The 24,924-nt window shown below is 41.3% G+C and overlaps 1 protein-coding gene across 1 annotated transcript in view; it reads left to right on the top strand.

Moving 5' to 3' along the window:
* Positions 1–23,680, top strand: part of inpp5a (inositol polyphosphate-5-phosphatase A) — a 177,709-nt gene extending 154,029 nt beyond the window's left edge. The window contains exons 12-16 of the mRNA XM_078273244.1: positions 2,907–2,980; positions 16,906–17,017; positions 20,374–20,442; positions 21,363–21,450; positions 21,775–23,680. Coding sequence (XP_078129370.1) covers positions 2,907–2,980; positions 16,906–17,017; positions 20,374–20,442; positions 21,363–21,443 — 336 coding nt within the window. The 3' untranslated portion in view covers positions 21,444–21,450; positions 21,775–23,680. The remainder of the gene's footprint in view (positions 1–2,906; positions 2,981–16,905; positions 17,018–20,373; positions 20,443–21,362; positions 21,451–21,774) is intronic.
* Positions 23,681–24,924: the final 1,244 nt, after the last annotated feature.

The raw sequence follows: 24,924 nt of genomic DNA, 5'->3' as shown, positions 1-24,924 counted from the left end.
CCGCCAGCACAGTGAGAGGGACAGTTGGGGGCCAAACACATCGTATTCCTTTTTTTTTTTTACCCTCAACTTCCTGCCTCTTAACTATTACTGCCACCATGATTTAAGAGTGCGCTGATCGTCCAAGCAAAGTCAGAAATTTGAGCCCATGACAGGGTAGTTTTTATCCAGACGCTTCTTCATCTATTTCCCTCTGTGATATTGCCGGAGCTGCATCATCTCGCACCACCTCCTCCACAACTCCCAAGGTTATTTCTGGTTGACAAACTACTCCTGGCTTTATAATGTCATGAGGCCTTGAACCAATATAAGCTGTGTGTTTTGTTTTTTTTTTAAACCACTGACCTGGCAGAGCAGTAGAGCATTATGCTTAATTGACCTAGGATGAAATGTAGTGTAAAATGTGTTGCTGCAGGGGTTTTTCATTCACCTGAATGAATTACTCAACATTCACTTAAGGCACACACTCTGTATATACACACAGCCATATGTTGCTCATCCCCTGCTGTTTTAACTGTCACACATACAAAAGAACAAACAGAATCACACCTGTGAACATGATACACACACGTACCTTAACATTCACCATTATACCAGTATGAGCATTTTGCTAAATACACTCTTACACACACACTAACCCTAACGTCCCACTTGTAACTTGTAAAGAATGCCAGGCCAACTAGCTTTCTGCCTCCAGTAATAAACAAACCAGTGTCCAATATGATAGCTAAGCAGCCAAACAGGGTTATGCTACAATACAATCTGATCTTACATGTTCCTTATCTACACTACAATACAAGAACAATGCTGTTTTTTTAAGATAATGTTTTGGCATTTAGGCTTTAATTTGATAGGACAGATTAGACATGAAAGGGGAGAGAGAGGGGGAATGACATGCAGCAAAGGGCCGCGGGTCGGAATTGAACCTGCAGCCGCTGCGGCTACATGGGGCGCACCCTCTACCAGAATCATGCTTTTGTCTACCTCGGTCTAAAATCAGGAATTCATCGTTTTAAAAAATACTTTGATTTTCAAGTGTTACATTTGCAACTGTTATTATCACGGAAAGCTTGACAGGCATAGCAACGGTAACTAGGGGGTGTTAGCGAACAGTTAATTATCTGTTTAACAGTTTAAATTTCACAATGAATTATCCAATTTTTTTAAAACTCTGTTATATGTATTGCTATCGGCCTCATAACTCCAGTATCAGCCAGGCAGCACGCACGCACGCACACACACACACACACACACACACACACACACACACTAGAGGAAGTTATCAGTGGGTGGATGGTGAGACGGGCTGTACAGTGGAGCGTGGGGTTGCATCCCCTGCTCAGCCATCCCTCATCCACAGTGTGTGAGTCTCTCCTGTGACCCCGGCAGTGTGAGTTTGATGAATGCAGCATATCTGCCCTCTTGAACCACTGAGACTCCGACTGGGAGGCCCCTCTGCCTGCAAGTAATGGCCACTGTTCTACACCACTGACACATAATCACACATACACACAAACACACCGAGTGTCATCGTGAAGGCACATACTGGACTTTGGCTTTTTTTTAAATACATGTGTACTCAACAGTGCCGTGAAGACAAACAATGCATACACGGTCATACACGCACAACATAAATATGTCAGTGTAGATGGAAGACTGTAGTTACCTTCTGCTGATACAATAACATCCCTCCTCCCATGTCTCCACTTTGTGAGGACGTCCTTCCCAATATTACCCATGTGCACCGCGTCATCCCCGCTGATATTTCATCATGTAGCCATCAACATATTGCTGCTTGTAAAACACCAATGTAATGTCATTAACGTCAAGCTGCCTATACAGCCGCTGTCAGACTCATACCGTGTAGGATGAGGTCTTCATCAGGCCATAATTGTAGCCTGGTGTTTGAAACATGTACAATAGCCCAATTTACCACTAAACAAACATGTCCCGGCTTCATCTCCATGTCTTCCTGTCTGAAAGGAAAGGGTGGCGCTAGCGCGAGGTCCTCCAGGGTTGCTGGGAAACGTCGCTGTCAGTCTCTCAGGGAGGCAGTCATGCAGGTGCCCAAGCTACCTGTTCATCTCCCAGATAATTAATGTGTACAAGGAGCCGCTAATTGCACTTTTCACTAATGATTTATGGGTTTTGTGAAAGGGGAGAAATTGGGGGACGTGTGTGTGTACACTCTAGTGAGTGACTACAGCTGGGTGAGGAGACATGATTGATGAAGAGTGTGTGGATGCACTGTCAGTATGGAGAGATAGACCCCCAGTAGGACAGGGCTAGTAACACACACACACACACACACACACACACACACACACACACACACACTGGTCAACTGCTGTCAATTTTTGCCAGCGTGGGGAACGTGGAGATGACTAAATAAAGCCAAAGACGGTATCTACTCTACTAAACTCTCATTTGGCCTGATGATAAAGGAGTATTGACTTCTTGGTTCAGTTCATATCAGATCATATTGTGTCATATTGTGTGTCTGAATCAGAAGAAGCTTCAAATTGTCCTTGAATTAACTTGGCATGTGTTCGTTAGTTGAGAAAAACCTATTTTTCAAAAGACAAATCTAGAGTTTGAAGCCTAAATACACACCGTTAGGACCATATTTCATAATCACAAAACTGCTCAGCAGCACCTATAACTGCTCTGGGGCCTACAGCGGACACATGTTTATGCCCACCAACTTTTCGAGAGAAATGTGTGAATTGTATGAACATTAAGCAGGGCAGAGCTGAAAGAGAGCATGCAGGCTCTGTTGAATTTCCTTTTATCAAAAATGTAAAAATTAAAATTAACATTTTTAAAAAAAAAACAACAAAGATTTCAACCTCTCTCTCTCTCTCTCTCTCTCTCTCCTCATTTCCATTCTTTTTTTTCCAACACAGCTTTTAGAGTATGACAAAGAGCTGTCGGTGTTCAAGGATCGGCTGCATGAACTGGAGATCTCCTTCCCACCCAGGTATGGAGCCATTTTACATCACACACAGCTTTGTTTGACAAGTGAGCATTCACAACACTAACGTCTAAGTACAACGCTTTACTACTCTCTGATAAAGTGTTGCTGTCTGACGTATCTGCAATGATATCATGTCTTGAAGTGTTTTTTAGACACTCCAGCAGCGTCTTAACGCGTCTAGGTATGGCAATGGCAACTACTGTTGGATGGATTGGCATGAAATTGTGGTCGCCAGAGGATGAATCCTAACACAATCTCATAACACAACATCTTCATGCAGTTTGATGCAGACAGCCATGATCCTTATGAATGTTGCTCTTGCTTGATTAGCAGTGTGGCTTTCTGTACAATGAGCATTACGGCCTCACAGAGCTGCTAACGTGGCTGTGGACTCTTACTTAAACTCTGATTAAACGTGGAAGCGCAGCGACTAGTGCAAAGCGGCAGGTCTTGGGTGCACGAACATATTTTCTACCAACAAGTCGCTTTGTGCTGTCTCATCTGAATGATTCTCCTACTGAAAAAAAATATGCTTTTACCCTAATAAAAATTTCAGACGTCCTGAATAAAAGCTGGAAATAGATCATTCGAGTACATTATCAGCTGGTGGGAGGCGATGGTGTGCAAAGGTTGAGCTGCATCCACCAAGCATGAGAAGACAGTTATTGATTGGCCTGTAACACAGAGGAATTCATTTAATTCAATCTAAATCCCATATGCAGAAGAACCCTGTTTGTATGCCAACTGCTCAAAGTATAAAATCTGTACACACAAAAAATGAAGACAAAAGAAATAAGTCTTAAAATGGTGTTTTTTATGGATTTTATACAGCAACGTTACATGTCATACATTATGACATGATAGTAGTAGACTGAGTAGATCCTGGCCATAAGGACTCATTAATATTATGTAAAAATCAGAAGGAGTCAATCAACCCCTTATTGTCCAAAATGGTTTAATAAAAGCTGTTGAATCTGTGTTTGATGGGATTGGATATGGTTTCAAACTGCTCCCATGTGTATGTTTTTTCATATGCATGTGTGGGTGTGTGTATGTGTGTCGCTTTGCGAATGCTTTGGGCAGCATTGATATTCCGTCTCAGTGGGACTTGTGGGAGACTGGGGCGGGTGGTCTCCTCTCCTCTTCCTCAAACAAATGCATTTGCAATTAGCCCTTTCAGAGGAGAGGGAGGGCAAACACGCGGCCGGCGTGGAAATATGTTTCGGGAGCAGCACGTTAATGGTGCTTGACCTTTGCCGTCGGTTGTGACTCAATCAGTGCAGATAATGAAACGCTGTAATCAAACAATAATTACTTGATAAACTGCTCTAGTGGCAGGCGCAGGGCGGCGGGGGATTTTAGTGTGTGTGTGTGTGTGTGTGTGTGTGTGTGTGTGTGTGTCTGTGTGTGAGAGAGAGAGTGGGCTTGAGATACAGAGAGCTATCAAAGCGTATGTGTATGTGTGAGTGGCTTTGAGTGTGAGGTTGAGATTGTGTGTGTGAGTGCATGTGTCAAGGTTCTGCCAGTCCCTGTTTTTTAAATGACTCTGTGTCTTAATCAGGGACCCCATTTACATCACTTTGCATAAGTGACAGGTGGATTTATTGTCCTTTTACACTGGCTGACTTTTGCACCTATCCATATAATACTGAATCATCTCTCCGCAGGGAGGAATGAATGTGCCGCTGTGAAGGAATACAAATGATTTCCACATACTTCAGGGTGATGATGAATCAAATAGATGAAACCCGGGGAGCAGCATATGAAATTTGATTTGATCTACTCTGTGCGCGCGACAAACCACATCATTGTCAGTCTTGTAATGGGTAGCAGTGGCCTAGTTAAACTTAAACAACCCCCTCCTCCCACTTCACACATATACACACCCCACACACATATACTGGTACCCCTCCCCCTGTCAGGTCTGCCTTGTGCTCCTTGAGCAATCAAGCCACAACGATTGTTCTCCATCGCATAGCCTGCTCCGGACCGGCCCCTCGCCATCTGTGAGGTTATTACTCTTTTTAATGCAGGCCATCAGAACACACCCTCACTGAGACACACACACTCATGCACGCACACGGCTCACTTTTGTTCAAATCTATAAATCAATACTAGTCACACACATTTAATCTGCAAGTTAATTCTTTCTGTTGTCCGCTGGCAGAGTAGATGTTGTCACAAAATGAGACATGCTGTCAAGGATTCAACTAAGGATTGATAAGATAAAGTGACTGATGTACATACGAAGCAGTAGCCTCAATGCAGATATTTTTTTATCTCCAGCTTTCTATTTCTACCAGGTATCTACAGCTGAAGCATCCCTGACCAGCATCTTCTTTTCGTTTTTTTGGAATAGACATCCAGTTTTGGCAGACATACATCTCTGTCCACACACACACACACATATGAATTCTTCCCTGTTGCGGCGCTGCAGAGGCTGCGAGCCGTAAGTTGCATATCTCTTTACTTTCAAAAAGTCGTCCATCAAAGTTGGCCGTGACAAGTCTAAGTACTTGGGCACCGGGGTGAGGAATTTGCCCGGGCCTTGTCACAGTTGGACCTGGAGCCAGTCGGCTGCTGCGGGACGACTCATACACACTCATACACAGGAGCACATGTATGGGTACTAGCTTTCTCAACCAGTGCACTGGGCGAGAATAGATGAGTCTATAAATTAGAAACCAATCAGCCAGTTTATTTAGACCTAGTTTCTCCTGTGTTTAATGTATGGGTCTGCAACAAGCCATTCAGTCGTTAGCTTTGCATAGGCTGCAGCATGGCCATTTGACTGAAAATAATGGTAAGTTTTATTATACATTATGGTACTTTTGATTTCATATTTGAAATGACATAACTAAGGTAATATCCTCTAAAACATACTAAGGCACCAGTAACTTATTCATGTATTGTGATTGATTTAGGGGAAAGCTTTTAGTACTCCTCTGATCTGATTTCTTTGCCCTTTTTTTTTGCACGAGATCGATGCAAAAATTGAATCGGGACCCCAGCTCCAGGAGGAAATGCAGTGGACAATGAGGGAGCAGTGGAAGAATGTATTCTGCCTGTAACATGGTTACTGGGAATGGGCTTTGAGGGAGATTTTGAGTGACATCAGACCAGCGGTACAACTCCATCAATGGACAAATCATGAGCGATTTTAGAGCAGGGAGATGGTGTGGAAGCTGTGCAATGTTGGCGGGGGTAAAGATGGGAAAAGTCAGGAGTAGAAAAGATGGCTGCTGTGCCATGGTTCTGTTTGTAAAGGTGGAGAGAGGAGCCAAGGTACACATACATGCAGTAGATAACATTTGGCTACTGGTGAGGTACAGCTTGTGTTATTAAAAACACTACATACACCTTTGGAAAAGCAACATAGCAAAGAAATCACAAATCACCACTGCTACAGTGAAATTGTTAGAGGCCTGTTACACAGTGAAAATGCACACAGTTCTGTTGATGTTGATGGTGTGCAGTCTTCGTGCACAGTCCCCATTTATAATCCTTGCAGTCACGGTCAGATGCTAAGATTCATGTCTTTTGATTTATTTATGGATCTTTAAACACACACACCAATCCAACCAATGACATGTTTAAGTGAGAAACATTGCCCCAAAATGATACTAGACATGAAATTGAACAAAACATGTAACAAGAAATACAACAATAGAATCTTAAAACCAAAACTACATCAGTGCAAACTTAACCAAACAAGACTAATGGCCCTATCTTGCACCTGGAGCAGCGCAAAGCCCGACCCAAGTGTCTTTGCTAGTTTAAGAGCGACGCAGTTGTCAATTTCCCGTCCAGCACCCAGGGCGTTTAAATAGCAAATGCACCTGCGCCCATCTTTGCACCCATGGGCGTGCTGGTCTTACAGGTGTGTCCAGGTGCATTCTTTACGTATTGCTATCTTGAGGCAGTGGGAAGTGACCGCGCCATTGACCAACAAAAACCTGGTCTAAAGTCAATAACGCAGCATTTCATTGTTAATTTAACAGTGCATTAGTAAAATGCCGCTAGGTTCGTGCGCAGCCGTACACAAACATGCAAAAGATCACTTCACGCACGAGCAGATCGGTTTCTTCTCCTGAAAATCTCTCCTTCCTGCTTAGCAAATCCGCCATCATAATATCAATGTGCCAAGGTCCAAACGCGCCTGGCTTTTAAAGGGAATGGGAGATGACACTCTGATTGGTTTATTGCATGTTACGCCCAAAACACACCTATGATTAATGAAGACACTAAGTACAACCCTTTTGAACCATGCGCCTGGTGCACGGACCCTTTTTTCCGCCATCAAAAGTGGATTTGTACACACCCTAAACGCACCTGCGCCAGGCGCTTCACGCCGTGCACTTAGATCGTTAAAATAGGGCCGTAAGAGTCTACAGCCATGATAGCGGCTCTGTGAGCCTAGCTAAATGCTAACATCAGCATGCTAACTTGCTCTCAATGGCAATGCTACCACACTTATGTTTAGCAGGTATGTTTACCATGTTCACCATCAAACAACAGCAACACATTTTGCAAATGCTAGCAATTTTTGACCTGATGTGGCACTAGACAAAAAATGTCAGGAGATCACCAAAATTGGTAGGATTCATCCTCTGAGAAACATGCATGCACAAGATACAATATTTAGATTGCATACAAATCCCTCCAATAGTTGAGATATTTCAGTCTGGACCAAAGTGGTGGACCGACCAACAAAATGCTGCTAATGGCGCTAAATGCAGCAAAAACGAATTAATTGCTCAAGTGAAAGTTTATTAATAACTTGACACCTTACTCCATGCAGACTGGTGCTGCCACATAAACACAAAGTATAATTTGAGCAGATGAACTGTTCTGGATTTTAAAAAATGCTGCCAATAACCTGGCAATTTGCTAGCACAGTGCAAACATATGTAACTCTCTGGCCTGTATTTGTTTTCCATTTATTCTAAAGCTCAACTGAACCTCTCTTTAAGTACGTAGAGAGAACGATGGGAAGGTGCTAGAGGCAACAGCATGGCTCCAGTCCCATGTAACTGTGTTTGTCAAGTCTAGACATGGAAAGAAGCGCAGGGGCAGAGCGTGGCCCAGGGGTCAGGCGGTGAGGCCAGTGAGGAGGCAGAAACTGGTAAACAGTTGTGTCTTCACTGTTTGGAAAGCACCATGGGACCAACTTTGGCACGTTAGCATACATATGCCAAAACTGCTGTGAGGACAAGCCAAAAAAAAGTGACCTACCTGCTGAGGAAAGCTACAACATTCACAGGTCCATGAAAGAGGAAGGGGGAGGTTTGAAAGCTGATGCCAGGCAGAATGACTTTGCCCTTCAGATGGGAGAAAAACTCTGGTCAAGTGACACAAATGGCTCCCTGCCAGTTCCTCACTAACTGCTAATGAGTACATATGAGAGAATTGTCAGAGCAGTGGAGAATTCCTCGAGACTTGTTTTGAGCCCATAGGAAGTGCTCACCCAGGTGGCTCTCCTGTATACAGTAACTGTCTTTGTTCTGTGAATAACACTCTTCACACAACACCCCTGGCCTCTGAAGGCCTGTATGCATGATGTCACCCTCACTGCATGTGTATTTGTGTGTGTTTGACTGTGCATACATTAGTCCTATAGCCCTGCCGTTTGCATCCTACATGAACAGGCTTCTTGTTCTCTGCTCTGTGAACAGCCATGCTATACTGCAGTGGAGGCGTGTGACTCCATTTAAGGAGCACCACAGACGCACTTTTAACGACAATGTTTGGTTAAAGCACTGCGCCCGAGCCACTGTAAGTGTGTGGGCTCAGTGTGAGCACAGGATTCAGCGCTACAGGCTGATTTACTGAACAGGAACATTGTTTTACAACCATCAGCGCATCCATCATTCTAACTACTAGAGAGCCTGTGGAAATGATGAGCGGGGGCCATTGTGGCGATAATAGCTGAAGATTGTCCACTGTCATGTGTCATTGCCTCTCGTCTGAGATGATGCCACTGAGAGGGAGGCTTTGTTCAAAACAATCTTATACGGAGAGGATGAAATGGATGCCATCTGTGTCTCCTTGTCTTCATTTAGAGCAGCTAAAAGGCAAACCATGTCATAGCTGAACCCCAGCAGTCTGACAGCCATGAGCTACTGATGGCATTTCACTCTGTTTGTACTGCACTATGCCAATGTTGTGCCTGTGAGCCTCCCAGCTCTACAAACCGAAGCAAACATTCAGTTTTATTGATAGCATTTGGCTGATCTTTTTGAATCTGTGTGTGTGTGTGTGTGTGTGTGTGTGTGTGTGTGTGTGTGTGTGTGTGCGGTGTTTTGCCTAGCCTCCCCTGACAACGGCAAACAAACATAGCTGTAGAGGCAGCGAGTCATTCGAAAACCACAGTTTGTGACTTTTTAGCCAATCCTAGCCCAGCAATGGCCACTTCAACCTCCTTGCTACTATTACCCTACAATCCCATGATGCTTTTTACCACCATTGATCCCAATGTCACTGTTACTATGACTTTTATCTTTGGCTTCCTGCCCTACCTATATTTCCAAGTTTATATTGCACTCATTAAATACTGAGCCCACTGTTTGGCCTGTCACTTATTTGTCATTATGTAGAACCAGGTAATAGCTTTTGATGGGAAGATAAGAGAATGTGGGACATGGAAGTGTGGGCTGGAGCAGAATGCCAGGACTGAGTGTGTGGTCCTAGGGATGCAGGTTGCCAGTCTGGTCTACCCACAAATTTTTAATTTAGATTTTATACACAGCTTTTTGTTTGAATCTTTTTTTTTCATTTTTAGTGTTATTTAAATAAAGTGTCTAGATTATACAGTAGCTAATGTACGTCACGAAAACGGCCTCTCCCTCTGCTGGGTGAGGCTGAGTGACACACTATAGGTAGGGCCTACGCTCACCTCAGCAGTTTTTACTGTTGCAAGACAAACAAGCTGACACCGGGCCGGAACACATGTGAGTAATGTGTCAGCGGCCAAGTCAAACATTAAACCCCAAACCAAGCATGAATGAATGAGCTCTCAATGGGTGCTAGAGGGCCTTGATGTGCGACCGCACACACATGTGTCATCTTGTGATGTGGTCAGCAACACAAAAGAATGGAGGAAAAAGCAGGAAAGCAGTATTCTTAAGTCAACTTTACACAAGAGGTGATTGCTGTAAAAAAAACAACTGTAAACACCAGTGACCGAGACCAATATTTCACCAGCAGTGACAGTGCCATTATCCAACACTGATGATGGTCAGATGTCTCACACTTTTCTCTTGACACTTTAACACTTTCGTAGCATGGAAGCTTATTATGTACTGTAAATAAAGTAAGAAGTATCATTTATTAAACTTGGCCTCTTGGATGTACAGGGTATTTAAAGGCACTGGCAGCACTGTGCATATCCTTTTAGTCACTTTTGTACAGGTAGCTAAATATAAATATACTGCATATTAATTGTAAGCATTATATACTCCATGCTAATCTTTATAGTATACTGGGTTTTGCAGTTACTTCACAATCAACATACTTAAATAATAAAAAACATGGTAACACTTTATAATAACCATCTTTAATAGATGGTAAATTGATAGTTAATTAATCTTTAGTTAATTGTCATTTAACTGTTAGCAAACAGTAATTTTACTGTTAAACAATTAAATTATAATTAATAATGTTTACTAATTATTAGTAGTGCTGTAAATTAACAGTTTATTGTAACACACATTATATCCCTCATATACTATATTAGGTATCGGTTAATGATTAAAAAATGTTTGTAAACCTTTAAGAAACCATTTTTAAATCATCTATAAACATTACATTGATAGATGGACCAGATATTCCTAACACTTTGTTGAGGGCTACTAGTTGGTTTGTAAACCGTCTATAAATAGTTTCTGGATGGTTATTATAAAGTTGCAACAGATGATTATAATACCTTGTTAAATAGTTAATAAATACTTTGTAAACCATCTATAAACATTATTTAGATAGATAGTTAATACTTTGTCAGTGGTTACTAGTTGGTTTGTAAACTGTCTGTAAACAGTGGCTGGATGGTTATTATAAATACATTTAAAATAATTATATATATATATATATATATACTTAGCACAAAAAGTAAGGAAATTTGTGTTTGGTAGATTATTTCTCTGTGGTAACAATGCTTTTTGGCAATGAATCTTATACCGTTGGAAAGCCTGTTTAGTTCCCTTTCAAATGGTGTCCCCATTTGTAAGGAACATGCATTTGTGGGATGAGCAGCAGCACTGAGTATGTGGGTTGCGCCCATGAACAATTTGCCAAATCTTCTCTGCCAATGCCAAACAGCTTATTCTGCCATTGACTCGTTTGGTGTTTGGTGGATTGGATGATTGAAGTTTGAAGAAACAAGGCAAGGCAATTGATTAATTTCACAAACAGGAGCCTCCGTAGCGTGTGGAAGAACCATACACAGCCACAACAGCCTGGCACCTCCTCCTCATGCTGGTCACCAGCCTGGTCACACACTGCTGTGGGATGGCATCCCATTCTTCAACCAGCATTTGTCGCAAGTCAGCCAACGTGGTTGTGTTGGTCACTCTGGCACGAACAGCACGCCCAGGCTGATCCCAAAAGTGTTGAATGGGGTTGAGGTCAGGACTGCTGGCAGGCCATTCCATCCTCTCCACTCCCACATTCTGGAGGTACTCTCTGATAAACCCTGCCCTGTGGGGGCGAGCGTTGTCATCTTGGAGTCCCAGACTGTGGAGATATGGTATAGCCGCTGGTTGCAGAATCAGGCACCTGATTGTCAGCACCTGGGGGTACCAGAAGCTCAAAACAAGAGTCAATAGCAACAGCAAAGAAAAGCTGTTTGGCATTGACAGAGACGATTTGGCAAATTTTTCATGGGCGCAACCCCAACTCAGCTCTGCTGCTAATCCCACAAATGCATGTTCCTTACAAATGGGGCACCATTTGAAAGGGAACTAAACAGGCTTTCCAACGGGATAAGATTTATTGCCAAAAAGCATTGTTCAAATAATCTACCAAACACAAATTTCCTTACGTTTGTGCTAAGTTTATATATATATATATATATATATATATATATATATATATATATATATATATATATATATATTAGGGCTGTCAATCGATTAAAAAATGTAATCTAATTAATTACATACTCTGTGATTAATTAATCTAAATTAATCGCATACATAATTAACGGTGCCTGAACCGATACTTTTTAAGAAAGAAAAAAGAAAAAAAGGGTACTAAACAACAGTTGGTGACATTAAAGAACGGCTTGTTTATTGTTAAGGCCATATGGTCAAAATTAAATGATTTAATAATAATGTATAACAATAACTAATTTCAGTAGTAAATTGCTGTTGAACCATCATATGGGAAAAGGACATTTACAATAACTTCAAATGCACCACGAGACTGTAGTTTACCAGTTTCATTGAACGCACCGCCTGTGTTGTTTTTCCAATGGCAGCTGCAGATTGTTACATCCCGGTGTTGAATCTTCTACAGTAAAACACAGTCACACTTTACACCGTTTAGCGTTAGCTGTCAGCATTTTAACCGTGTTTAATCCAGCTACTAGCTAGCGGTAGGCTAACGTTAGCTGCTGTCGAGTGTAGTGTTAACTAGCGTCATGTGCAGCGGTGTTTGTGTTTCAGAGCATCAGAGAGAAGCGCAGACATATCAGTGGCACCAGATTTCGGTAGCCAGGGTTGGCAGCAAGAAGATTTTTACAAGTAAATGTTCCAATTAATAATCCAGGCAGAACATTCTCGTCTCCCTCCTTCATTTTACAGTCCAATGGTGGCTAGAACGGCTCCGGGTCAAACGTCAATATGGAATGGATTAATCTGCGTTATTTTTTCTCAGATTAATTAATCAAAATGAATGCGTTATTTTGACAGCCCTAATATATATATAATTATTTAATATGTTGCAATTATAATAACCATCCAGACACTGTTTATAGACGGTTTACAAACCAACTACTAACCCTCAACAAAGTGTTAGGATTATCTGGTCCATCTATCGATGTAATGTTTATAGATGTTTTAAAAATGGTTTCTTAAAGGTTTACAAACATTTTTTAATCATTACCCGATACCTAATATAGTATATGAGGGATATAATGTGTGTAATAATAAACTGTTAATTTACAGCACTACTAATAATTAGTAAACATTATTAATTATAATTGAATTGTTTGTTAACAGTAAAATGACAATTAACTAAAGATTAATTAACTGTCAATTTACCATCTATTAATGATGGTTATTATAGTGTTACCTTTGTTTGTTTTTTACAAAAATGTTACGGCAGTTTTCTGTTTTCTGCTGTTTGCCTGAGTTATTTCACCACCAAACACAATTAGTTTTTTCATTTATTTATTTTAACAGTTGAGAGCAGCTACTGAATGTCCTTGTGCATTGCATTGTGGGAGAATAGTGTCCATCAACAACACACTCAAAAACAGAGTTTTTTTTTTGTCCACATGCTGACTGTTTTGATTACACTTGCTTTTATCATTGTAATATGTTGTAAAACAATGTAATAACATTGTAAACAATGTAATAAAACATTGTAAAAATGTGAGCACATTACGTACTCAAGCCCAGCTTAGAATTAGTGTGCAGTGTGGATTGGGGTCACAGCTTGGTGCAACAGTGTTTCAAAGAAACTGGCAAATTACTTAATTACTGCGTATTGTGGCATTGTGTTTCTCTTAAATGTTTAGGCTGAAGACAAACAAATGCACGTGACATAGAATATTGTATATGAACTTCATAGATTTTGAGGACCACCAGTAAAAATCTAAAATATTTGTGCCTAATTAAGTGCAGAAAGCGAGACGTACACGTAATTCCAAAATACCTGCAAGGGATCTTAAACTGTAACAAAACACAATGATTCAATAGCATCCCAACAAGCACGAAAGTGGCAATTTGTCAACCATCTCACCTGTAATTACATGACTGTCACTAAAGTATTCCCTTGTTCAGACATAGAACTTTTCTTTAATGAATCAACCCTGTATTTTTACTGTATATTTACAGGTCATTCATGGCTGCATTTTGTCAATATTTTTGTTATTGTCTTTTTAATTAACAACTTTCAGTAACTTTACTTTATATTCTACAAATTATGATTGGTAGTGTAACATATAAGCTTTGGGACCACAGTTGGTAACGCAGTGTAGAGTATGTGGCTGTTTGCATGTTCATTTTGTGTGTGTGTGTGTGTGTGTGTGTGTGTGTGTAGGTACAGGTACCCAATAGTTGGAAGTTATCAGCTTGGCCCATTAATTAGTGTAATTAGTCTTGCTGTGGGCAATAAGGGATCTGATATGAGCTGGCTGCCTCCAACCCACACGCCCTCTCGGACTGTTTACTTTCCCCGATAAGTTTGTGAGCTCACTAATCTGACACATTAATCACTTTGGCCCCATCGCGCCATTCCACTGTTGGCTGTTGCATTAAGACTTGTTATCTGTATCGGAGCCAACGGAGGGTGCGGTAAAACAGAAAGGGGAACAACCTATACCTGCACACACAGGGACGCAGAATGGCCCTTTAATGGCCATTGTTGAGTATTTTTAATCAGCGTTTACAATGGCTGGCTGTCATCAAAAATGACTGAGCGATAGCAAAGTTTTGTTGTTGAAGTGCTCGGGGAAGTTTGCTATCAGGCAGGAGTTCATTGTTTGAAGGAGGTGAGGGGGGGGGAACTTGATTTTCTCTCAATCTCTTTAACACCAAAATGACCCCAGGCTTGTTAGTCAATAAAGCTATAACAGAGTGCCTGATAGGAGGATTGTTCACAAGCTGTTTAAAGCCAGGGACCATCCCTCAGGAAGCAGGAGGATTCAGGCCACCCTGAAGTGGAGCAGCTCCACCAGTCCTTTGAAGACTTTGCTCTTTTCCACCCTCACTTTGCCTCTTTCTGTCTGATCCATCTTTATCCCCTCTCTTCTGCCTCCCTGTCTATCTCTGTTTCACTCATCCTATTCTTCATGCTCTCTTTTATCCCGGGATCACTTCTTTAGCTCTCTGATTAGCATACCAAAACCCCCATGCATTTCCCCCATGGTTTAAGTGCTATTAATGCTAATTGGAGGCGGGGAACTTCTCTAAGTAGCTTTTTGCAGGTCTGTTTGTACACCTGGTGGGGGGGCTCTGTGTGTGTGTATGTGTGTATGTGTGTATGTGTGTGTGTGTGTGTGTGTGTGTGTGTGTGTGTGTGTGTGTGTGTGTTTCAGTCAGTCAGTTGAGGGTACCTCATGCCCCAGCTTTAACCCCATACACACACACACACACACACACACACACACACACACACACACACACATGTTCATTCCTTGGCCTGATGTTAAAAAAAAATTGAAATTGATTGATTCTTATAAAATCCACAAACCTGACAAAACAGATATGCGCCAAATGGCACAGTAGATAATACAAGGTAGCAGAACAGACAGCTAGTATCCTAATGTTCACGTTTCAACTGGCTAGCGACAGAATGGTAAGTCTTGAGTTCTATAACATGCACTCGTAGTAAATTAAAATGAGTAGTTTTTGGCACTGTTACAGAAAATGCTGTGTGACTGATGGTGCCTCTGTTGGAGCTGTTGTTTCAGTGTAATGTAACGCTTTAGAGAACAGAGGGGTGACACGAAGACAGTCAAACAAAGGTCCCCAGTTGCATGCAAAATGGGGACGTTGCGGTTCATGGTCTGCGCCTTAACCCCTGGGTCACTGGGGCGCCTCTAAACCCAGGTCTTTATCATTTCCGTTAAGATGGAACATTCAAATCTGGCAGCATTGTTGGATTTTTACTATTTCCATTAGTCCAAGTCAGTCCAGTTTGCTTGAACTCATTGTGGGTTAGCTGTGAGCACATAGAGAAGTAGTAGTATGCTACTAGTACTAGCAGTACCAGTAGCTGTAGCAGTGTAAGTATATAGTTGCAGCTGCAGCAATAGCAACCACATAGTGATTTGAATGCACGCATATACATACAAAACAACCACAACCAAATGCTTCTAAATTGTTTTCTGCCTTAGCACAAAGTCCAATTAAGCTATCAGAGCCTGGCAAGTGTGATGAATCGAAAGGCCCGATGTGTGTGTTTATTTTATCATTAGGATATCACCATTCTCCGAGAAGAGGCACTTTGTGTTCTGCTACGGTTAGCACGTGTGGCACTGAAGGAGCAAATTGGATTGGTATTACAGTATGTAAGCCCGGTCTTACATCCTGATGAGCGCCGACAAACAAATTGGATTGGTGGCGTGTAAATCTGAAGCAGTTTGATGAGCCGAAGGCGCAAATTGAATTCTCAACAATGTAAATCTGTATCAGCTCCGTGGCTCTTCGCCCGACTCCAGCCCTGCCGGCGCTTAAATGATGTGATTGTTCCCTTCTGTTCCAAGATACAATCTCTCATGGCCATTTGCTGCCACACCTAATCTGTTTTTGATGACCCTGTAGGGATGTAGCTATACATATGGGCAACTGAATCTCCCTCTGGCCCGTTCTGACTAAATCCCTCTCAGTTTTTCTTTTTTTCCCTTTTCTTTTCCCTTCATCCATGTGTGTTGATACAAAAGATGAGTCAGATGATTGGTCATACGTACGGACCTCCTGTTTTCTCGGGGAAAAAACATTTTGATCTTTGTCTGTCTGAGATAAGGCAGATGACGTGACGTCTCATGTTTATTACTTCTCTGGAGCCCTGTTGATTCATACAAATCATATTTATTGCCTTCCTTATTGGCTTTCCTCCTTTGTCTTGTTTCCTGTGCAGCACTTTACAAGGAAATAAAGTTCATTATTACTCGGATACCAAACGTATATAAATGACTATAAATGTTTGAGTCTGTACTTATTTTCTATTTACTGATTGTGTTTTGCTTGTGTGTGTCTCTTCAGTTATCCGTACAGTGAAGACAGCAGTCAGGGGAAGCAGTACATGAACACCAGATGCCCTGCTTGGTGTGACCGAATCCTCTTGTCTCCCTCTGCCAGAGACCTGGCCTTAAAGGTGAGCCTAAACCTGCCACTTTTGGTCCAATTCGTGGGTTTTGATTGCTTTTAAAAGTCACATTCCTTTATATTTTAACCAAAATGTCACCACTCCTCCCTTAACTAAAACACAGGTGTCTTCATAAATGTCTCACTCTTTATATCTACAACTCTATCGTCCTTGATCCACATTACCCACCCTCTGTCGCTCCACAGATGGAAGGATGAGGTGTCAGTGAATATTAATTTGGAGCGCTAAGCCACCCAGACAGTATATATATATATATATCCCAGCACTTATAGAGTTCCAGCGGGCCCCATCTTCTTCATAAAGCCACAGATCTGTCTCCTTCCTCAGAGAGTAGAACCCTGCTCAGCTTCAAATCCATCCCAGCATTGTAAACTCCAGCCAATCTGCCACCTCTGGCTTCTCTCCTCCTATTCTGTTTGCTGGATTACTTAGAGATCCGCCATGCAGCTCTGCAAAGTTTTCCCAGATTTGTTGTTACCCGTTTTCCATAAGACAACTCCTTTTGATTTGGAAAACAGCTGCCATGACTACCAGAGAGAGACCAGTAAGCATTTCAGATAGGTTCAACTGTCGAGGTCTGGGTCTTTTCAGGGCTGGAACACACAGGCTTTCGTGTGTGTGTGTGTGTGTGTGTGTGTGTGTGTGTGTGTGTGTGTGTGTGTGTGTGTGTGTGTATGCGTGCGTGTGCGTGTGTGTGAAGCGGTGTATTGCACAGGTACAGTCCACAGCAGGGGGCTGCTCGGGAAGTTTGGCTTTCTTTTGTCCACCACAAATGAGAAATTCCTTCCTGATCTTTCTTCTTTACTTACTGAAGCCACACGAGAACAACAACTCTGATCACTGTATTACAGTTGTGAAAAACAAAGACTGTATAACACCCAGTTTATTTCACCCACTTAATGTGTCAAAATTATGTAAAAAGCGATTCACACACACATCCACAGCTGGGTTGTTGTTTGCTTTTCTTCTACTGAAGCACCGGCTAATTGCTTGTATTGCGGGGACAGAGTGGAACAGTTAGTGTGTTCGCAGATTGGCTGGTGATTCACTGAGCACACACTCTCTGGCTCCGAGCATTACAGATTGTTGAGACATAGGCCCGTAAACAGCCCGGCGTGTGGCGTCATCTATCATGGCACGGTCGGTTAACTCGCCATCATGTTATTTTCTGCTTGCCGAGCCCTAACACGCCAAAGGTTGCCCGCTGGCTGTGCGGCGCGGCACCAGCTCCGGGAGCGCCGGTAATGAATGTTTAGCCGAGCGAGTGCTCCCTCTCTGCCGGAGGGCCCCGGGTAATTTGTTTATCTGTCTAAAGATTATGCAGCCCGAAAATCCACAATTTTATGCTGCCTTTGTAAATTATCAAGTGTGTGTTTGATGAATGTATCTCCGGCTTTGGGAGGCAGCGGCGCGGGGGTCCCGGCTGCCAGACAAATAGAGAGGTGCCGGTGCGTGGCCTGCTAGGAAAGGTAGAGTGAGGTGGAGGCACACCGTGTGTGACCCCGCTCCACTGCAGGATTGGTCTGAAGTTAATTTGGATTTGGCTTTATGGTTCATTCTCAAGCTCTCTGTCTCTTTCTTCCGAAGCGCCAGTGCAGCTCACCGAGTCACAACTAGCACCCACCAGCCTGTGTGTGTGTGTGTGTGTGTGTGTGTGTGTGTGTGTGGGGTTTAAAAGTCTTTAGTTCAACCAGACAAGTGTGATTTATACTCCAGTCTGCAGATTCATGTGTGAGTGGGTAACAGCTTCTTTGTGTGCAGAAAGTGATATTGAAACATGATTCCCTCAGATAGGCACTTAGATTACAGTGAGAGAGTACTTGGTCCAGAGGCAAATGCCCACTCTTTAAATTACTCCTGCTTTTTCATTTCTCCTCATCCGCATCAGATGCTGGGTATCTGTAATAACACCTAAATTTAACAAAACAAACGCACGAACTTTGTGATTTATGTATGTGATGTTTCCTGAGTTATTCATTAATTGTAAAGCCAAGCATCATTAGAGTTTCATTAAACAATCGTAAAACATAAACGAGACAAATATTTTTCGTTACTTTCTGTTGGTCACTTACCTGTAATAGGCTTAATTGTACTAATACAATGGCTGTCCCATATACATATATACAATTCTCTTAACTAAGTGTCTAAGTACTTAATTACTTGGCAGTTGAAACTGCACACACACACACACACACACACACACACACACCTCCCCCCCCCCAAAAAAAAAAAAAAGATTACTATTTATACTAAATTGCAAAACTGAATGGCTGAGTCAGTATAAATATATATTAAACAGAAGTATTATGCAAATGTCAAATAAACTGCACATAGTTTAGGAGTGTAACACATTATCATTGTCCTTAGGGCTGGGTATCATTCAAAACATTTCAATAGTGGTGTCCATGCTGTCAATTTTATTACCAGTTCCTTAACGATACTATTTTCAAAATCCATTTTTAACAAAAAGAAATTACAACATAACACATTACAGTAATTTTTTTTCAGCTCCTTTACACCTATGTGAGATAGTCAAGCCTCCCACAATACATGATAATGCGCGCACGCACACACACACACACACACACACACACACACACACACACACACACACACGTGAGCCCCGTCTCTGTGTGTAACGTAGTGTTTCCTGCATGCCTCTACAACATGCTATGTTAGACAGCCAATCACAGACATGATTATATCTTGGTACAAGCACGCTGCGTACTTATTGGCTCACTGACGCTGATGACATTTACTCCTTAGGTATTCAAATTTGGTATTGGCATTTTTTGATACTCGATACTATGGAGGCAATTCGGTCGGTGCCTAAAAGTATTGTTTTGTTCTGTACCCAGCCCTAATTGTCCTGGCAGATTCTTGCAATTCATATTAATGTCCAAATTGTTGACAACCACGAAAAAAAGAAAAGAAAAAAAAAAGAAAGAGTGAAGCTAATAGCCACTGTTTGGACATATTTTTATCTCACCAGTGTGCTGTTCTAGGTGACTTTTATTTTGAAATCAACAATATAATCCCGCTAATTGTGCTTAATGAAGCTTCTACATTGATTTCTCATCCATGAATGTGTCATAAAACATGACACCCGTAATGTAAGGATTGTAGTGTGTAAACACCAACAGCGCTGCTGACTCTGCATCCTGTGTGTGTGTGTGTGTGTGTGTGTGTGTGTGTGTGTGTGTGTGTGTGTGTGTGTGTGTGTGTGTGTGTGTGTGTGTGTGTGTGTGTGTGTAAAACCCTCATTTCACATATAACGATTAAAACATATTGATGAGCACATTTTCATCCCCAATGTTTTTATTTTTTATTTTGTGTGTCTGCAGCCTGAAAATGAAGAGAAGTCTATAGTCTATGACAACATCGGGCCCAATGTCTGCATGGGGGACCACAAGGTAACAACACCATCCTCACTGTGTTCACTGTGTCGTGATGAAACTGGTCACTGTAAACTGATCCTGTGAGTCTGACCCTAGAATGGAAAAGGACGGACTACTCTCAACACGTGTGCATCTAGTGGGGAAACAACTGTTTGTATACATCTGGATATTAATGTGTTGCAGCTTTATGACGCTGATGATGTTATTTCATGTCATAAGATGTGGTTTACTTACACTACACTGGCTTTCACCTGCATTCATTGTATTGCAAACGTGTGTCTCAAAGTGCCATCATTAGTTTTAAGTTTTAAAGTTTTAGTTTCCAATAGTGTAAATGTCGTTTCAGACGCTTTACCACATGGGTCAGGAAGAACATTTTGAAGCATAATCAAGAATCAAGAAGCGTAATCAAGAATAGAGTACAAATGTATTCAATCTTGCAACTACATTTCCCCCACCAGCAGTCAGCCCTTATTTAAAGATGTTTATATTTAAGAAAGTAGGAGAGAAGTTTTTTTCTTCAGCGGACTGTATAGAAAGTGTTTAACACTGCCGCTCCAGTCTCCGCGGTGTTAGACAGAAGGTCTTATGCTGAAAAGAGAGGCGCCTTAAGTCAGGTCTTTCATCAGTACGTAGTGTGACATAGACAGTAGTGTGTGTGTGTGAGCTGACCTGAGCACTCTGACAGATACTGCAGCGGCGCTCACCTCCCGGCCGCACACTACCGCTAAAGTCACAGCTGGCTATGTTTAAAAAATGTCCAATGTAGTTAGCACACGGGCCCAAAAATGCACAGCACTGCTATGTGAGTTTAACCTGTGTGTCATGGGTGCTCAGAGAGGGAAAGAGCATACACTTGTCTCAGAGAGCATTAATAAAAGTCTTGGTTTTTGTTTGTTTTTTTAAACTGTGGTTTGTCTCTGTCCCCCTGCCAGCCCGTCTTCCTGTCCTTCCGAATAACAGCGGGGGCAGGTAAACCTAATGCAAATAAGCACAAGTGTTGTGTGGTGCAGTGATGTCGTGGTAAATATTAATTTTTCTTTATTATAATTCTTCCCATTGTTGCTGTTTCTTTGATTTGCTTGACTTTTTCCATTACTTTGCACAAATGGTTCGAAGAGTTTTATTCCAAAAATAAAACATCATCATCATCATCATCAGTGGAAAAATGATTTGCTTAAAATGCTTTGGTCATTTTAAGACATTTACTTACAAACTTACTGCATCTTGTGCTTAAACTTAAAAAAATAAAAATAAAAACGGGGGGGGGATCAGGTCATTTCTTTTCTTTGATTGAAATGATAACTTGGTATGTATGAATAAAAATGTCAATTTTTCTCTCGACAGGGAAGTGTTGCCAAAGGGGGGAGAAGATATTCCGTGAAGCGCCTCTGTGAGAACACTGGAGAAACAAACCGGACACCAACACACACACACACACACACACACACACACACACACACACACACACACACACGCGCATGCACACAACACACACATTTGCATGCAAACAAACACAAATACACACACACACACACACACACACACACACACTTTGCACAAGCGTACACTGAAGAACCTAGCCAAAGTTTTTCAGCAGTGCTGACCGGTTGCGGTTGTCCTGACACCAACATCCATATGAAAACCCAGTCGTTTTCTCTCCATCAAACACTTGTTGAGATGTGGACGAGCACCCGAGGGCCCCGGCTCCAGACAAGACACACATCGCTGACCTCACTGTTGCCATGCAACCCCATTCCCCAGAGAAGAAAGAAAAAGCAAGAAAAAAAATAAAAATAAAAGAACGGACGGACGGACGACTCTTCTCCATGCCACAGCCTCGTTGCCAAAACTCTAATTGAAATCAGTCCTACTACATACTTTTAGACACCGTACTTGCCATTTTTAGGTATGCCTCTATGTCTAGAAGCTACTTTCCACACAGTATGTAAGGTGTTTTAAGAAAAGAAAAGTGCAATGCAAAAAAAAAAAAAAAAAGTTGTATATCTATATTGTTAGGTTTATTTGTACATTGGACAGTATAACATAGAGTTGTTCATGGTTTTTAGTGCCGTTCTCTTTCTGACCAAACTTTGTGGTCCCTTTGTTGGAATAGGTAGAAACTTTTTCCGTTTATTTTAACAATTTATATATAAATATATACATTTTTTTTTGTGTTTTTTGAGTTGTTGTGTGCACAACACACTGCTATGCCTGACACATCCATTGAGTCTCATTTTATATACTGTTCTTTTTAAAGAGATAATTTATAATTCTTACCAAAATGTTTATGCTGAAAGTGTGAGCGGACAGAGTGACTGGGAGTTCCTGCAGCCACAGTATAACCTTTGAGTAGTCAGTGGGAGAGGAGGAAACGGATACAAAAAAACTGTTGAGTGATGTATTGCCTATCCAAGATTGTTTAAGCAGTGCCATAGACCATGCAAGTATATAAGATAATGTTTCATATATATATAGCACTCTCACATTATTATTCTTACTCTAACTTATTTCTATAATATTATGGTTCTGAATGTGATATTTTTTAGATAGGCTTGGGTATCCTTAAAATGTAAACTTTTTTTTTTTCTGTGTCAATTTTTGTTACTGCATTACAGTGCCAAGTATCCTAACAGAAATAAAGTGTGTAAGCGTTATAAAATACTGAAAGTCAGATGGTAACGGTATTGATTGTGTAATGTAAAAAAAAAAAAGAAAAATAGGGAGAAACTCTAAACGCGGAGAAAGAGCAGGAAGACTTTTCCTTTGTTTTGTGTGTAGCCTTCATTGCAAATAATTTGAGCATTAAAGAGGCGATAAGAGCGGTTCTTTTTTTGATCGATTTCGTTTACTAGGCCTACACTACAGGTTTCAGACGTCACATTGATCCTTACGTGAATTCTTTTTTTCTTCTTCTTTTTTTTTTTTAATCTAAATCACAATCGCAAATGGAAATGATTTTGTGCCTGCTGCAGAATTTATGTTGTCTTGTGTGATTTGGGTTTGTAGGCAAAACGTTGTTTTCTGTTTTCTTGTTCTTGTTGTTGTTGTTGTTGTAAAAAAAAACTGCTTGTTTTGGTTCCTGCTGGTCATTGTGAGTATACTGTAGGAATATAAGCCGCAATTTTTTTTTTTTTTTTTTCACTCCATCTTATAAAAAAGCAGATAAGAGATTTTATTCTAGCCCCTTCCGGCCTGGGCCTCTACTGTAGGTGATGCACTTCTCAAGCAATAAAAAACCATTAGAGCTCAACGGCTGTTTGTCCTCATTCCGTCTCATTTGACCTCAGTAGGCTACTACACAATAAGAGCTCTTCCTCAAAAGGTCTTCATCAATTAGCCTTCCGCGGGATCATCAGTGTATCCTCGGTAGATTATATAGTATATTATTACAGTGTTATAGAGTGATACCAACAGAGGAGAATTACACTTCCTGTGCTCGTTTTTCTTCACTGTGACATCGGCTTTAATTGGCTTAAGATGGGCCTCCTACCAGCCACCATGCAGCGGAAAATGATATTCTATATAGAGGATTATAGTTCCTAATATCGACTTTAATTAGGATAGATTTACATTTTCGTAGGCAGCGCCACTTTGGCTAATATTCCCGTACGATGTTTTGTGTGCATTATCATGTTTTCTCAGTTAAGAAAATACTACCACTTAATGTTGTAAAATGGGCCATTTATATATATATATATATATATATATATATATATATATATATATATATATATATATATATATATATATATATATATATATATATATATATATATAGGCCTGATAGGCAAAAAAAAAAAAGAAACGTCCTGTCACTTTCAACTGCTTTTATATTTTAAGCAAACTTAACATATGCAAATATTTGTATGAACATTAAAAGATTTAACACCTAAGACATAAACTGAACAATTTTCACAGACGTGACTAACAGTAATATGTGTCCCTGAACAAAGGAGGGGTCAGTATCTGGTGTGGCCACCAGCTGCATTAAGTACTGCAGTACATCTCCTCCTCATGTACTGCACCAGACTGGCCAGTTGTTGCGGTTGTTGTTGCCATCCTGTACCTGTCCCGCAGGTGTGATATTCGGATGTACCGATCCTATGCAGGTGTTGTTACACGTGGTCTGCCATCAGCTGGGCTTCCTGTCCCCCAGTAGCGCTGTCTTAGGCGTCTCACAGTAGGGACATTACAATGTATTGCCCTGGCCACATCTGCTGTCCTCATGCCTCCTTGCACCATGCCTAAGGCACGTTCACGCCGATTAGCAGGGACCCTGGGCGTCTTTCTTTTGGTGTTTTTCAGAGTCAGTAGAAAGGTCTCTTTACTTTCCTAATTTTCTCATAACTGTGACCTTAATTGCCTACCGCCTGCAAGCTGTTATGGTCTTTTCGACCGTTCAACAGGTGCATGTTCATTCATTGTTTATGGTTCTTTGAATAAGCATGGAAAACATTGTTTAAACCCTTTTACAATGAAGATCTCTAAAGTTAT

Source organism: Sander vitreus, chromosome 17 (assembly GCF_031162955.1).
Source record: "Sander vitreus isolate 19-12246 chromosome 17, sanVit1, whole genome shotgun sequence".
NCBI lineage: Eukaryota > Metazoa > Chordata > Actinopteri > Perciformes > Percidae > Sander > Sander vitreus.
This window is presented reverse-complemented; position numbering and strand designations above follow the sequence as displayed.